This window comes from Formica exsecta, unplaced genomic scaffold (assembly GCF_003651465.1).
Source record: "Formica exsecta isolate Colony F162 unplaced genomic scaffold, ASM365146v1 scaffold669, whole genome shotgun sequence".
NCBI classification, from domain to species: domain Eukaryota; kingdom Metazoa; phylum Arthropoda; class Insecta; order Hymenoptera; family Formicidae; genus Formica; species Formica exsecta.
The window spans coordinates 9,468-24,359 of record NW_021853432.1 but is presented as its reverse complement, the minus strand read 5'-3'; the positions used below and the strand labels follow the sequence as shown (position 1 = coordinate 24,359).

General features: G+C 34.0%; 3 protein-coding genes across 3 annotated transcripts; 1 reads left to right on the top strand and 2 right to left on the bottom strand.

Moving 5' to 3' along the window:
• The first annotated feature begins 410 nt into the window (after positions 1–410).
• Positions 411–7,956, top strand: LOC115243034 (vitellogenin-3-like). The gene is made up of 7 exons (XM_029819692.1): positions 411–559; positions 911–1,671; positions 1,876–2,787; positions 2,949–4,002; positions 4,073–5,977; positions 6,678–7,120; positions 7,220–7,956. The coding sequence occupies exons 1-7, from the start codon at positions 529–531 to the stop codon at positions 7,802–7,804; spliced, it is 5,691 nt and encodes a 1,896-aa protein (XP_029675552.1). The 5' UTR covers positions 411–528; the 3' UTR covers positions 7,805–7,956.
• Positions 7,957–10,298: 2,342 nt separating this feature from the next.
• On the bottom strand, positions 10,299–11,479 carry LOC115243032 (spermatogenesis-associated protein 17-like). The gene is made up of 4 exons (XM_029819689.1): positions 11,320–11,479; positions 10,943–11,232; positions 10,805–10,886; positions 10,299–10,697 (listed from the first exon to the last, which is right to left on the bottom strand). The coding sequence occupies exons 1-4, from the start codon at positions 11,437–11,439 to the stop codon at positions 10,425–10,427; spliced, it is 765 nt and encodes a 254-aa protein (XP_029675549.1). The 5' UTR covers positions 11,440–11,479; the 3' UTR covers positions 10,299–10,424.
• A 25-nt stretch (positions 11,480–11,504) lies between these two features.
• Positions 11,505–14,159, bottom strand: LOC115243033. Its single transcript, XM_029819691.1, has 5 exons — positions 13,804–14,159; positions 13,208–13,424; positions 12,660–12,824; positions 12,100–12,182; positions 11,505–11,888 (listed from the first exon to the last, which is right to left on the bottom strand). The coding sequence occupies exons 1-5, from the start codon at positions 13,980–13,982 to the stop codon at positions 11,828–11,830; spliced, it is 705 nt and encodes a 234-aa protein (XP_029675551.1). The 5' UTR covers positions 13,983–14,159; the 3' UTR covers positions 11,505–11,827.
• Between the last annotated feature and the right edge of the window lie 733 nt (positions 14,160–14,892).

Here is a 14,892-nt window from a genome sequence, read left to right as displayed (position 1 = left end):
TATATTAAATTTAGAATATTATTTTTTTTCTAATTTTTAATAAAAAATATAGGTAATATATAAGTACAAAATATATACTTTATACGAGTTTTAGAATTTTACATTATTATATAGCAAAGGGCATTTTTGATTAATTTCCAATTACTTCAAACGCACAGCTTAATAAATTTTAATATAATAATTAAAAAACGCTAATTATTAGACATTAAAATGTTTTAATCGACTAATAAGTAAATAATATCTACGGTCGTATCTACGATAATATCTAAATCAAAGTTCTATCCGGAAGTCCGATGTCACGACCGCATCTCGACTTTCTTAACTATGTTGCGGATGTCACAAATAATTTATCGCGCGCGAGGTTAAAAAAAATTTGCCACGCGTTTATGAATGATGTTGTTTCAAGTTCGTGGGGACACGGAATCTATGGCCATCGGAGGGTCAAGCTGAGTTGGCATATTTCTGGATATAAATTCAATCAATGAGAGGAACCTTTCATTTCGCATTGGATACTAGCCACAAAACACCATGTGGTCTCATCTCATCTTATTGCTAATCGGTGTTGAGATATTAATTTTATATATAATATAATATAATATGGAAATATAATATGGAAATAAAATTACAGCTTTCATAAAAATTGTGGATAATGTCACTTTCAATATTTTAACAAAAGTGCCTAAAAAGAACAGAAAAATCTTTTTTCTATAATTGTAAAATTATTATTTTCCTAAAATAAAATCTTTAACTTATGTCTCATATATACACACGTATCGTTGAAAATAATTTATGTGCAAGAGCAAATCAAATATTTTGAGACGTCGTAATAAAATATTATTTTACAATGAAATATACGAATATTACAATTATTGTAACTTGACTGTGCAACATGACGCTTTTTTGCAAACAGTTGGCGTGGCCGTGGGTCGCAGCTACAGCGACCATGAACATGCCTGGGATGCAGACAATGTGTATAAATATGTCATAAAGAGTCAAACGAAGACGACCATGCTCAACAAAAACCAACCGGCTTACGGTATTGCGATGAAAGGCGTTCTTGTCGTTCACGCGCAAACACCAGACAAATTGCAAGCGACGGTTCCCAAGCTGCAATATGTTCGCGTGGACGAGCAAACATCGCAAGACCACGAGACCGGATACTCTCAGCAGCAGCATGAGGAATATCACGATGTTCCGATATCCGGAAAACCGTTCGAGATTACGCTCAAGCACGGAGTGATGCGAGATGTAAAGGTCGACAAGAACGTACCTGTTTGGGAAGTGAATCTGCTGAAGAGTATTTTGAGTCAGCTGCAAGTTGATACGCAGGGTGAAAATAGGATAAAGAGCAGGAGTGATCAAATACCCGACAACGAGCAACAACCATTCGCTTCGTATAAAGTCATAGAAGACTCCGTCGGTGGCAATTGCGAGGTTCATTACTATATCACGCCTATGTCCCAAGCTCTTCTCGACAACAGACCAGAATTGGTACCTCTGCCGCATCTCGATGAAAACAATAATTTCATCGAGATTAAAAAAACGAAGGATTACCAAAGATGCAAGCAGCGACAGGGCTATCATTACAATCAACCTAATTGGCCAATTACTTGGCAGCGTAATCAAGAGCATTATTTTACTAGGATGTCGCCAAATGACAAACCTATTTCGGTAAGTTAAATATTGATAATGTATAAGCTATTGTAATATTTTAGCTGATAAAATGCGTCATATAATTTAATAATATTTGAACAAGTTTTTTGGCATGTGTTTCGAATATCGCTACTTTTCTATGCTAATTATGCTTCAAAATACAAATACTGTAGGCAGTAAGAAATAAAATAAGACTTATTTGCGATTATATGATTATTACAGCACGTATCTACAAATCATATGGTCATCTCGGGCAATCTGAAACGTTTCACGGTCCAATCATCTGTGACGACGAGCAACATATTTGTCAAACTTGGCGAAAAAGATTCTGCCATAGGCTCTGTTGACAGCAAAGTAAATTTAACTTTAGTCGAAAAGAACAAAAGCAAATTCACGCAACAGGAACTATCGGCGGATCAACACGTATCAACCGGAAATCTAGTGTACATGTACAACAATCCGTTCTCTAAATCCGCGGAGGTCCAACAACGTCTTCCGAGTATCAGTCGAAATTCCCAACAAGCTCAATCATCCGAGAGCCAAAGTTCCAGCGAGCAAGGTCGTCAGTCAGCAAGATCAGCCTTGCTAAACGATCAGCGAGACGACGGCAGCAGCAGCAGCAGCAGTTCCTACAGTAACGAGGAAAACGATGACAGGACTTACCTGCAATCTCCACCAAGCTTAGACGAGGCTCCGCACAATCCATTGTTGCCTTTCTTTATCGGCTATAATGGCAAAAACATCCAGACGTCCGATCAGATTGACGCGGTGCAAACAGCCGCAAACCTGGCTATTCAAATAACCGAGGGAATGGAGAATCCTAATGCCCAAAAACCCGGCCAGACGCTAGAGAGGTTTACGATCTTGCAGAATCTTCTTCGTACTATGAATACTAATCAGCTCGCCGAAGTAGAAAATGCCGCATTCAAACTATCCAAGTTAAAGAATATTGCTAAAAAAGTCAAGAATGTTCTTCAAAAAACTATAATTCAGATCGGCACAGGACCTGCTCTTGAGTTCATCAAACAAGTAATTAAGAATAAATCGATCAAGGGTTTCGACGCAGCAATGTCCATTTCAAGAATTCCCAAAACCGTTCGCACACCTACGGAGGAATATATCAGAGAGTTTCATGTAAGTAAATGTTTATACACAATACAATTTAAAATAAGAACAAAAACTCTAATATTTTTAATTTGCAAAAAATAGTTATCATATCGAATCAATAATTATAAATCGCACTTTTGCATCTAAAGTATTCATTTTAATATTTGTGCAATTTGATCTGTAAACAGAAATTGATTTCTACGCCAGAAGTGACGAACCAAAACTTCCTAAACGTATCCGCGCCTCTAGCACTCGCCGAAATGATCCGTAACGTCCAATACGACAAAAGACACTATCCAGTAGAAAGTTTTGGCAGTATGAGGCCCCCGAATAGTATACTAGAGGAACTTATTTCATATTTCGCCCAACAATTACAAGAAGCCATCCGTGAAAATAACAGCCCGCGAATACAGACGTACATATTAGCATTGTGTTCTACCGGTCATCCGAAGGCTATTTCAGTTGCCGAGTCATATCTGGAAGGGAATCAAGGGCTGACCAAATTTCAACGTTTGATGATGGTCAACTCGTTATCTCCGTTAGCCAGAGACTATCCGAAATTGGTTAGGCCCGTCGTCTTCAAACTCTACTCGGATATACATGAACCTGATGATATACGTGTTGCGGCATTCTACACTCTTATTAAGACCAATCCACCTCTACCTCTTATGATGCATGTAGCACGCCAAACTCATTATGATAAAAACTATCAGGTGAACTCTGCCGTTACGACCACCATAAATAGTCTCGCTAAGTTGAACCAATGGCAGGCGCGAGATATGGCTGTCAAAGCACGCATGGTCAGAAATTTATTGAATAATAGAAACCACTCTAATTTCCGAAGAGTTGTAGGCGACTATAAGAAGTCTGTAGGCCATTACGCGGATTCGATTAATGACAATTTTGTTCGAAGATATTATGTTGAAACAATCGGTGGCAACCGCTACTTACCTAAGTATGCACATATGAAAGTAGATACGAAAAATGATAACTTTGGATCTTCCACCTTGGATGTAGAATATGCACTGTCAAGCATTCAACAGCTTGCCAAGTATTATTTTAAAAATGTAATGGGGAACCAACAAGAAGGCCAGAGAGGAACACTCGTCGAAAAGATCGCACGCGCGCTTAATATGAAGCCCTATCATGTAGAACAACTCGAAGGATATCTTTTGAGTGCCACTCCATACGAAACGCAGTTATATCCCTTTGACGAGAACGTTCTTCAAAATCTTCTTACAAGTAAGTATAAATTTCGTTTTAAAGAGCTTTATTTTTACACATATAAATCAAAACTGATATTGCATTATAGATTGGAATAATCAAGAGAACCAATTGGACATGAATCTTCTATACAATCGCGATAAAATAATCAGCTTCCCGACGGAAAGCGGTCTGCCTTTTACTTATACAGTAAAGAAACCAATTTTGAGTCAAGTTGAAGCAAGAAATACAGATGCAGAAATTAATAAGAACTCCAAAACTGTGAAAAGCGCGTTCAATATATTATTTGCCAGTAGATCACAGAACAGATTCGGTTTCGTGACACCTTTCGAGCATCAGCAATACATCGCTGGTATTGATAGAGATTTTCATGTACAGCTACCATTAGAATTCAAGGGTGAACAACAACATACTGAAGACCAGACCAACTTGGAGCTGAAATTAATCCCGCAATCAAATCAGCAGACTCAGAAATTGTTGCACACGAGCACCGTTCCCTTCGTCATGCGACACAACATCCTGGATCTTCAACCATTATCTCAGAACAAAAACATGCAAAAAGTTATGCTCGCTAACGCGCAGCAAGGAGCCTCGCAGGAAGGAGCCTCGCAGGAAGGAGTCTCGTACCAAGGAGCCTCGCACCAAGGAGTCTCGCAACAAAAAGGCTCGCATCACAGCGCCTCGTTCGAAGCGGGTATATTCCGTGTCGTGACTGAAAGCGGAATAGAAAGAAATAATAACAATTTTATAAGATTGTTAGCAGCTCCGAGCGAAGAAGAAGATGTCCATTACAGGAAGATCGACGTATTTGTGGATAGCAATGCAGCAAACATTGGAATACGCTTGAACGTTGCGCACGTTCAAAGCAATACCGATAATGCTGCAAATCAGCAATCTGGATCACAGACATCGGAAACATTCACAGTAACTGACGGAAAACCAAACAGCAAAGAGAGAAGAGAGCAATTCCTGACGGAACTCCACAAGAGTAATCAACCTGCCAACAATCACGTTTGGGACATAGACGTCGAATACCCAACATTGCAAAAACAACACCACGCAGTTCTCACCTTCGGCGTGGGACACAACAAGGTGGACGAGAGATATCATATTCTTTTCTACTCGAATGTCCAATTGGCGCAGAATGGAAATGTCGATTATGAAGCTCTCGGTACTGGAACGGTGAAATTTTCACAGAGAACTCCTCTAAATTTCGTAAGAACAATAAATCGTGAACCACAAAACAATTTCGAATTTCTTGTACAATACGGAAAGAATCTTAAAAACGCAGAAAAAGTGCATGTTCATGCAAATATGGTGCAAAGTAACAATCTGAAACATATGATAAAAAATTATGAAATAGTCAAGCAATGTGAAAACGAGATTACACAAGGCAATAAAGGATTGTACGCATGTCAGAAGGCCACTCAGCTTGCTCACATGCACGATCAAATGAAGCTCTCAATGCGTGTCGAATCTGAGCAGCGAGACAGAGTTATAGATGAAATTCTCAATGTTTTCGGTGACATGTTTAAAGGAATAGTGGACTCAATACACCGAAGAAATAGTGGAAAGGACACCGTCGATATGGAAGCAAGGACGTTACCCGATCGCGACGAGGTGGATGTCTCTGTATCTGTTCCTGACATGGAACTTACTCTTTCCTTATTCGGTCTTTCCGATACACAATCGCAGTTGCAATTGTCACCGGTATTGCCACGGCAATTAGCATCGAAATTGTCATCGCAAAGGGTATCGAGATTACCGACATGGCTACGGAATTTAATAATGCAATGGATATCACGATCGTCATCGGGAGCGCTACAAGAATTACTATCGAGATTGTCATCGTCAACGAAATCGGTATGGCAAATAGTATCGGAATGGATACAGCAATTCTCATCAGAAATAGCGTCGGGATTGCCATCACAATCACCGAAATTCCTATCGCTTCAGAATAAAGTCGCATATGCATTAGGAGAGAAATACCAAGGTGAGTTGTAGATATAGATTTTTGTAAAAAATAGAAGCATTTATATTAATATTATTAAATATTAAAAACCAGAGAGAGTTTAAAATATATGAACAATAAATATAGAAATAGATTCTTTCAATAATGTAATATAAAATTAAACAATAAAAACTGGCTAATAAGAGCCAAAGAACGCAGTAATAAACGCAAATAAAAATCGGTTAAAAATATTCAAATAATATTTATTATACATTTCGGTCCATTCTTAGTAAACTGTCGAACATACAAAAATACAAAAAATATAAAAAATGCAATATAATAGACATGCATAAAGTGAAAACTAAATATTAAAAAAGGAGATACATACGTTTTGATTTAATATATTAATAGCTTGTGTTTTAATTTGAAAACAAGATAACACACGAACGACAACACAGAAACTGATGATTTCATATTTTACGACCATATTTATACCATTTGATCTTTTAATATTCTCTCAACTATTCTACAAGCGTATACTCTTTTCCAACCATTATTATATTAGTAAAATAAATTATTTATTGGGTCGTTATTTATCTCGTTATTTGGTCACATTATAATTAATTGGATAAAAGTACATTATGCGACGTGTATACGTAACAAACATATATTTTTCATACGTATAGATAAGTTATTTATAAAATTACGATACGCAATATTATTTAATTTTTTTTTATCGCAGCCACATGTGGTATCGACAAAAACCAGATCGTTACTTTCGATGGTAAATCCTATCCCCTACAAGCAACGGAAGATTGGCAAGTGGTCTTGATCCCTAATTTCCAATATGAGGCCGAACAAGAGATCTCTTCGGCGTTCATTCCAGAATATATGAAAATGGCTATTTTGACTCGAGAAAGGGACGGCAGCAAACAGATCCGTTTTGTCTTGAATGAAAAGGAAGTTCAAGTGCAGAAATTGAATGATGATATCCAAGTCTTAATTGATGAATCGCAAGTTAAGCTATATAAAAAACAAGACAAGCCAGACAAGAACATCCTTCAAAAACAACAGAACGGTGAAGTTTATGTCCAAATCTACGAACTACCGGACAAATCGATCAGGATACAATCTGCCAAATATGGAGTCAATGCCGTATATGACGGAGAACGTATTCAAATTCAGGTAAGTAAAATGGAAAAGAAAGGAAGAAAAATTGATAACATTAAAGATTAGCTATGATAATAGAAAAAATATAAATCGACATAAATTTTCTCATCACAGGTAGAGGACAAATATCGCCATGGCATACACGGTCTTTGCGGCACCTACGATTCTCAATCCGACAACGATTTCGCCAGCCCTGAAAACTGCATCGCACAGAAACCCGAAGATTTCAGTGCTATGTATACTTTGACGGAGAACGGCAAGCAAGAATACACTGCGAAGAACAAAAATAGACAGTACCAATGTGTGCAGCAATCGCATTATCAGAGGAACGTAAAGAACACGGATAGATCTTCGGTCTCCGATATAAATAATTGGGGATATCATGATAATACTAAAGGCAAAAAATATGGAGCTGGCGTTCAGAATAACCAAGATAGAACTGCATTGGTTTATCACACAATAGTCGAGGAGGAGGTTAATCAGATCTGTTTCTCTGTCAGACCTGTACCATCATGCGATCAGCATAGCCGGTCTACCGAAACAAAGTCGAAGACATATGGATTATACTGCGCGCCGAAGGACGAAGCTACAGAACAATTGAAGAACAGAATCAAGCAAGGAGCTAACCCGGACTTGTCCCATAAACCTGTCTCCACTAAGAAGATTTACGAAGTTCCTTTGGCTTGCCAAGCTGCATGATTATACAATACGTAGACCGAACAAGCATACTTAATCGAACGAAACGACTCTTTTTTGTCTTTTTTGTTGTTTTTTTTTAGGAAACTGCAAATATGTTCTTTTAGTAATTAAAGAAATGTGAGCAATAATAAAGTTGAATTTTTTCAACGTAATTATCAGTGGTCTTTTATTTTTCATACGATATTCGATCAAATGAATTGCATGCACGTTACACGCATACAGGATACACAAGATACATTTATTTAAATCCATAAGACTTAATGATAAAGACAAAAGTAGACCTTGTTAATATATAAATATATTTGTTTGCATTTTTAAATATTTCTTTCTAAGTTGCAATAAAAAATTTTAAATAACGAGTGAATCTCTCAAACATAGTTTAGATCATGGTGATCTAGTTGGAATATCATTTTATCTAGATAGCTTTATATATAATACTCTTACATCTTTTATTGCATGCACATTTTGATGCAAACATTTACGAGAATATTTACGCCATTGTTGAACGAGCGCGTCTCTTTAATTGTAATAATGAGTAATTTTGAACTATAGTAATAATGAATAATATCTTTCTTTTAGAGAAAAAATTTGATTTATTAAAAAAAAACTTTTACAATAATTTCTAAAAAATAAAATATAATTTATATTTGTAAAGTTAGAGAAATGAAAACACGACACAATCGCTTTTATTCTTTAAATGTAAATAAAACGAAAAAATAGACGATAAAATGATCTATCATCGTTATGCAAACAGTCTTTAAATATAAAACAACGTTGAATTATTTGCAAAGAATTATCAATGACCTGTTACGAACCTATGCTCTCTGTCTTTCTGTTTATCGATTAAACAGCAAATGCATTAAATACATTGTGAAAACACAGCTGTGGAAGATTATAGAGTTTAATCTAATGTTACGATTAGAATTATATAAGAGAATGGCGAGATATATAAATAGTCCCCCTTTTATAGATTTCGAGACTAAATATTATTTGCGATTCAGATTAGTTTCTTTTAATATTTAGCAAAATAATTAGAATTTTTATATTAATTTTAGGAATTTGTATATTATAATTTTAAGAATGAAAACATGGAAAGCTTTATTGAAGAAGTAAACGAAGATTATAGATTCCGTAAAAAATAAATGTGTTTAATGATAAATATCAAAAGTAAAAAAAAATTGTTTAATGTATTGACAGGATATCAATGTAATTAAATCAATTTGATCCTTTTATGTTGTATTCGGGAAACGACTATCTGCAATGAAAATTATCAATGTAGTTAAGAAATTATTCTATTTTTGTCATCTTGTTGCTAATTATAACTAATTAGAGAACAGTGTTTTGTGAGATATAATGGCCGGAAATCCTGCGGAGATATAAATATTTTATTTATGTAACGTTGTATATACATATATGTGTATGTACATATAAAACATCATTGTGAATTCTCTTCGAAGTTTCGTGCAGTTTCAGCAAAACTTAAATTATTTCTTTTGACGATAAAATTTATACTTTAAAACTGAAAAAATGTTAGCACGTGATAATAATCACTTAGCCTAATAATCTCGACAAATAATTATCTATTTCGTAAAAATTGAGAGTGGTTGTCACGGTCCGAGAAATAGATGAGACAAAAAAGTTTACCTGCAGAAATTGGATGATCATTTTATATATATGTATATAATGATAATTTAAATTACATACTGAACGAAACATAATTTTATTTGCAAAACTTGATTTTTTATTCATAATTATTTTTTCATTCAATTTTCTTACAAATAATATGTTTTTATTAATTAAAATTATTGTTAGCACGTGATAATAATCACTTAGCCTAATAATCTCGACAAATAATTATCTATTTCGTAAAAATTGAGAGTGGTTGTCACGGTCCGAGAAATAGATGAGACAAAAAAGTTTACCTGCAGAAATTGGATGATCATTTTATATATATGTATATAATGATAATTTAAATTACATGCTGAACGAAACATAATTTTAATTGCAAAACTTGATTTTTTATTCATAATTATTTTTTCATTCGATTTTCTTACAAATAATATGTTTTTATTAATTAAAATTATATATATAATAATATAAAACTTTAAATTATTTTTATTTCTTGTTTTTATATTTAGAAATTATACACAGTCAAATAGATTAAAGATACTTTAAAATAGAATATTATATCCATATAAATTTATACTAAAATTGAAAGTATAAACCTTGTGAACGATTGAATATACTTTTTTGCATGTGAGTTTTTTTTTATCTCAATGCAGGCTTCTAAAAGATAATATTGTGGATTGGACAATTTAAGCGAAGTCGATGCATTTGGCAGTCCATTTTATTAATAGCTTTATACAATTCACTTGGTTGCATTTGCGCGTAATTTTGCAAACATTTTGGGGAATTTTTATGTTTTTGCTGACAGTCTAAGATTTTATTTTCCATGATATTTCCATTTCTTTCTTTAAAAAGCTCATCTAAAGAAAATGTAGAGAAAAAGAAGATAATTATTATCTTTAAAATGATGCATCATATATTTAATTTTATTTATAAAATCAAGATAGAGTAAAACTTTGGAAGATTAGCACACATAATCACATGATTTAATTTGTTAATCAGCTATACTTCTAAAAATGGATACGTTCCCGGCTTGTAAACTCTTCTCAAACTCTCGAATCTCTTTTTCACATCTCTCAAAATAAGTGCCACGAAAAATTAAAGAAGGTTTACGATCGATTTGACAGTCTTTGCAAATAGCTTTCGCTTTAGAAACATATTGATCATATTCGAGACATTTCAACATTTCTTCGATGTATGTGAAACGAGTTTTATCAATTCTCGTGATGACACCTGGACGGCATTTGGTCCTCAAAAGATGATGTAACTTCAAAAAAACATAGTTTCAGCAATGTTTGAATATTAAATTTTGTAAAAAATTGTAATGTGCAAATCGCAAAGATCTAGAGAAAAAAATTTAATAATTTCATTTACTTTAAATAAGATGAATAAAATCCCGAGCATCGCTTCTTGTTCAGTCATATTTTCCGCGTATTCGAGTTCTCCTCGTCTAAATCTATAAAAAGATAGTGCATGCTGACAACAGTAAATAATGGATGCATGTAAACATACTTTTTCATGTTTTCTAAAGTTTCATCGTTCTTCGTATAAACGTCTCTCAACCATCGTCGTAACTGTAGAAAGTTTATTTGTGTTTTTCTAATCCAGTAGCCTCTCCAAACAGCTTGAATCCTCGTCGCCATACTAGTATAATAATCCTGCCACATCTGCTGAACATGCTGAATCAAATATTGATTAGTGAACATCCTGGTGCGATATCCGCGCCAATGACGTTGCAGAATCGTCGCGTTTTCGTGGAGCCTACGGAGATGATTACGAGTAATAATGCCACGGATCCAAGCCTACAATTTAAAAACTTTGATATTATATATTTATTAGCGCCATTGATATAGAGTCGTTAATTATTATGCCAGATTATTATGACTAACCTGAATTTTACGAGCCGCGATAAAGTGCAGGCGTCTCGACGATTCGGCCAAATCATGTTTAACTTTAATCACGTTTTGCAATTCAATAGGATTAACTACGAATCTCAACAGCGACGCCATTCTTATAAGTTATTTAATTATTTGAGAATCGTTGTTTAATAATAATAAATATATAAAGACCATTATTTTTTGGGAACATTTGCAATCAATGTGAATATAGTTTAATTAAAGCGTTATACAATACATATATAGAATATGCATATTTATATATTATATATTATATATACGTGCATGTGTGTGTGTGTGTGTATGTGTGTGTGAGAAAGAAAGAGAGAGAGAGAGAGAGAGAGAACACATATTATTATAAAATATATATATTACTATGTACTCTTATTTTAAAAAAATATTATAGAAAGTCATTCTCTTTCTCACACATTGTCAGTCATACTTACAAATAGATAGAGAATATACAATGTAGATTGAAAGTAAATCAAAAGACATAATCCGTTCATAATATTGACACTATTCTCAAATAGGCAGAAATAATTCTATTTATCTGGCCAGTAATTCTATTAAGAGAATAAAGTTAATATAGGATCTCAAAAGACATATTTAAAATTATTAAACTTTTTTAATAAATATTATAACCATACATTTTGAAAAAACTTTATATAAGATATATCTTGTGTGTGATGTTCGTATTAAAAATTTTTTCGTATAAAAAGTGATCACAATATTCCTATATATATCAGAATCATTAAGAGCGAAGTCGATACAAACATCAAGATTGCTCCTCCGACTGCTACGAAAATGTTCTTTTTTTTCTTTTGCGGAATCCTTGATACTACATGAAAGTCCCGGGACTGTAACAGAAATATTCATAAATGTTATGTATCGCGCCGAATAGTGATTGCCATAATCGTCTCGGGGTCAGTGATTCGTGGCTTCTTAATCGGCACTCACGATTACTATAATTAATTTCTTCATACCGTTGTATAGCCATTTCTAAATGAAGTCGCGTGTAGGAACTACATTGCTTATTGTTAATCGGTTATTGAATGCGATGGAATTCTTATTATAAAAGCTATAAACGCGTAGAGGGTCGTATTAAGTGAGATCAGCAAATCGATTCAGAAATTGTATAAATTATTGGCGCAAATCAGCCATTTTTAATTAAATATAACGACATTAGTATTAATAGGATTGGGCCGCAACTGTTACAATTTACTTGACTTGATTGATGTTTCATTTTTTTACGAGCAATATGAATAATAACAACAAAAATATAATGAAAAATATAACGAAAAATATAACGAAAATAAACGAAAATTTATTTATACCGAAATTTCGAGGCTCTGCGTCTTTCGAACGAGTTCGTCCAATCTCTCGCCCCTATCGATCAGCTTTTGAACTCCATCCATCAACAGATGACGTACCTCGATCAATTCTTCCTCTAACTTCGAGATCAAATTTTCAGAATCGGCATCTTTACGATTATACTCCTCCTGAAATAATGTCGATTCTATTTTTCTATATCGATATATTTTTTTATATCTTTTTTTTTTCGTTTATCAATGCAATAAAAAGTCGTTTATTTAAGAGAAGAGAATCATGAAATTTTTTTAGTGAAGTTTATAAACTATGATATTTTACATAACATGCAGCCAGATATCAGCCAGATGTGATGATCAAGTATGACTTGAAAATCGAAAGCAAATAAAGGTTTCTCATAGTTGTATTGTTAAAAAAATTTCCTACAAGTAAATTAAAATTCGTTATATATACAATTATATTGATATTGGAATTTTATGAGATATTGAAAATACTGACTTTTATATTACTATCTCTTTTCACCCCCCTTATGCTATAAAATTATTTTATCACTTACAATTATCTTTTTCAAAGGTTTCGAAAGATCAGCTACCGCGAGATTAGTCAGATCTCTCGATAAGTCCGCCAATATTGGTAATTCTCTATAAACGTTTCGTAGTCTTTGCAGAAATATTTGAGAGCAAGATTCCAGTTGTATTGTTGAGGAAGGGCAATTAGATCTCGATGTCAGACAGGCATAATGAAGTTCTCCAATCAACACATGTACAGTATATCTATAGAAAAATTCGGCGTTATGCTCGTTATAGCTTAAATAAACAACATAAGAATAAAGCAATCTTATCCTGCATAATTAATTTATTGTGACCTATTATATAATTCATAAAATTATTATATAATACTTGTTTATCGCGAGTATGCCATAACAAGAAAAACTGCTGACGCCCGTATAATATCATCTAATAATATGTTTAATGCTTCTCTCTAATCGAAAAACACAAAACTTTGGAAATGTGCAAAATTTAAAACTTTGTTACTATAAATGTCAATCTTATTATTGCGACGCAATACGTGTCCTTCTCGAATTTACGACGCATGAAGCATATTTCGTGCATGATCGAATATACAAGCTAGTGCAAATAAAGAAGATCTTACTTGCCCCGATCGACGCTGATTTTATCGTCTTCGATCGTCTTGAGGCCATCGAGGGTACTGAGGGTGAGAGCACGATAGGTCGGGTCCCGATCCGCGGGATAATCCGCGACGATCTTGCAGCCGGATTTCTCCCAGAGGGCCACCAGAGCGTAATGCACGGTCCCGTTCATTTCAGTCATAATGGAGAAGATACTCTCGTCGCGGCCGAATGACAGACAGACTGACACTATCGCACATTCACAGACACCAAAGGCGGCAAATACCGCTGTTTATGTCAGTTCTCGGCTTGTACATAGCCCAATGAGTAATGAAAGAGATTTTGATAAACTCGATAACAACACGCTCGTACCATATCATATGCTGCATGATATGAACAAATGTTGTTTCAAGAGACAAACTCCCTGCATCGTTCCATTGACCGTCACCGTTTACCGAATTCTCGATTATTGCCGATGTCGCGAGAAATTTATCTGTTTACCTGATTAGACAACTCAATATATCAAAGACATGTCTCTCGTGACTTGAAATCAGAGGTCAGATGAAGAGATAATCCTTATTTCGAAAGAGATTGTATAAATGCAATCTCTTATTTTGAATAATTTTAGTGAAATATTTATAAAAAAGAAAGCATTATTATAAATATTCGTATAAATAAATGTATTCAAAATTTATTTGATATTCTATTATATATATATAGTGCATTATCACAAACACACTTACACTATATCCTTATCTTTTCGATTACTTCTTACAAATAGCTGCAATATAAAATTCTTAGTAATCTATTAAATAACAAGTCTATATAAAGACATAGAGCAAAATTGATAGCGACCGATCACTCTTAACCATTAATCAATTTTCTGTGAATTTATTCGGAACCAGTCGATGTTAAACTCTACCACCTCAATATGGCTTATCCTCGTGTTCGCACCGGCCATCGCTTTCGGAGGTTTATTGAAAAAACGCAAGATTTGCGAAGAATAGTAGTACAAAAAACACGCATAAATTACTCTTATTAATCGTAATAATTATGACACCTCTTTCAATTTCTCCTTTTTCTTAAATAGAGATAATATAGTAGCGTTATTC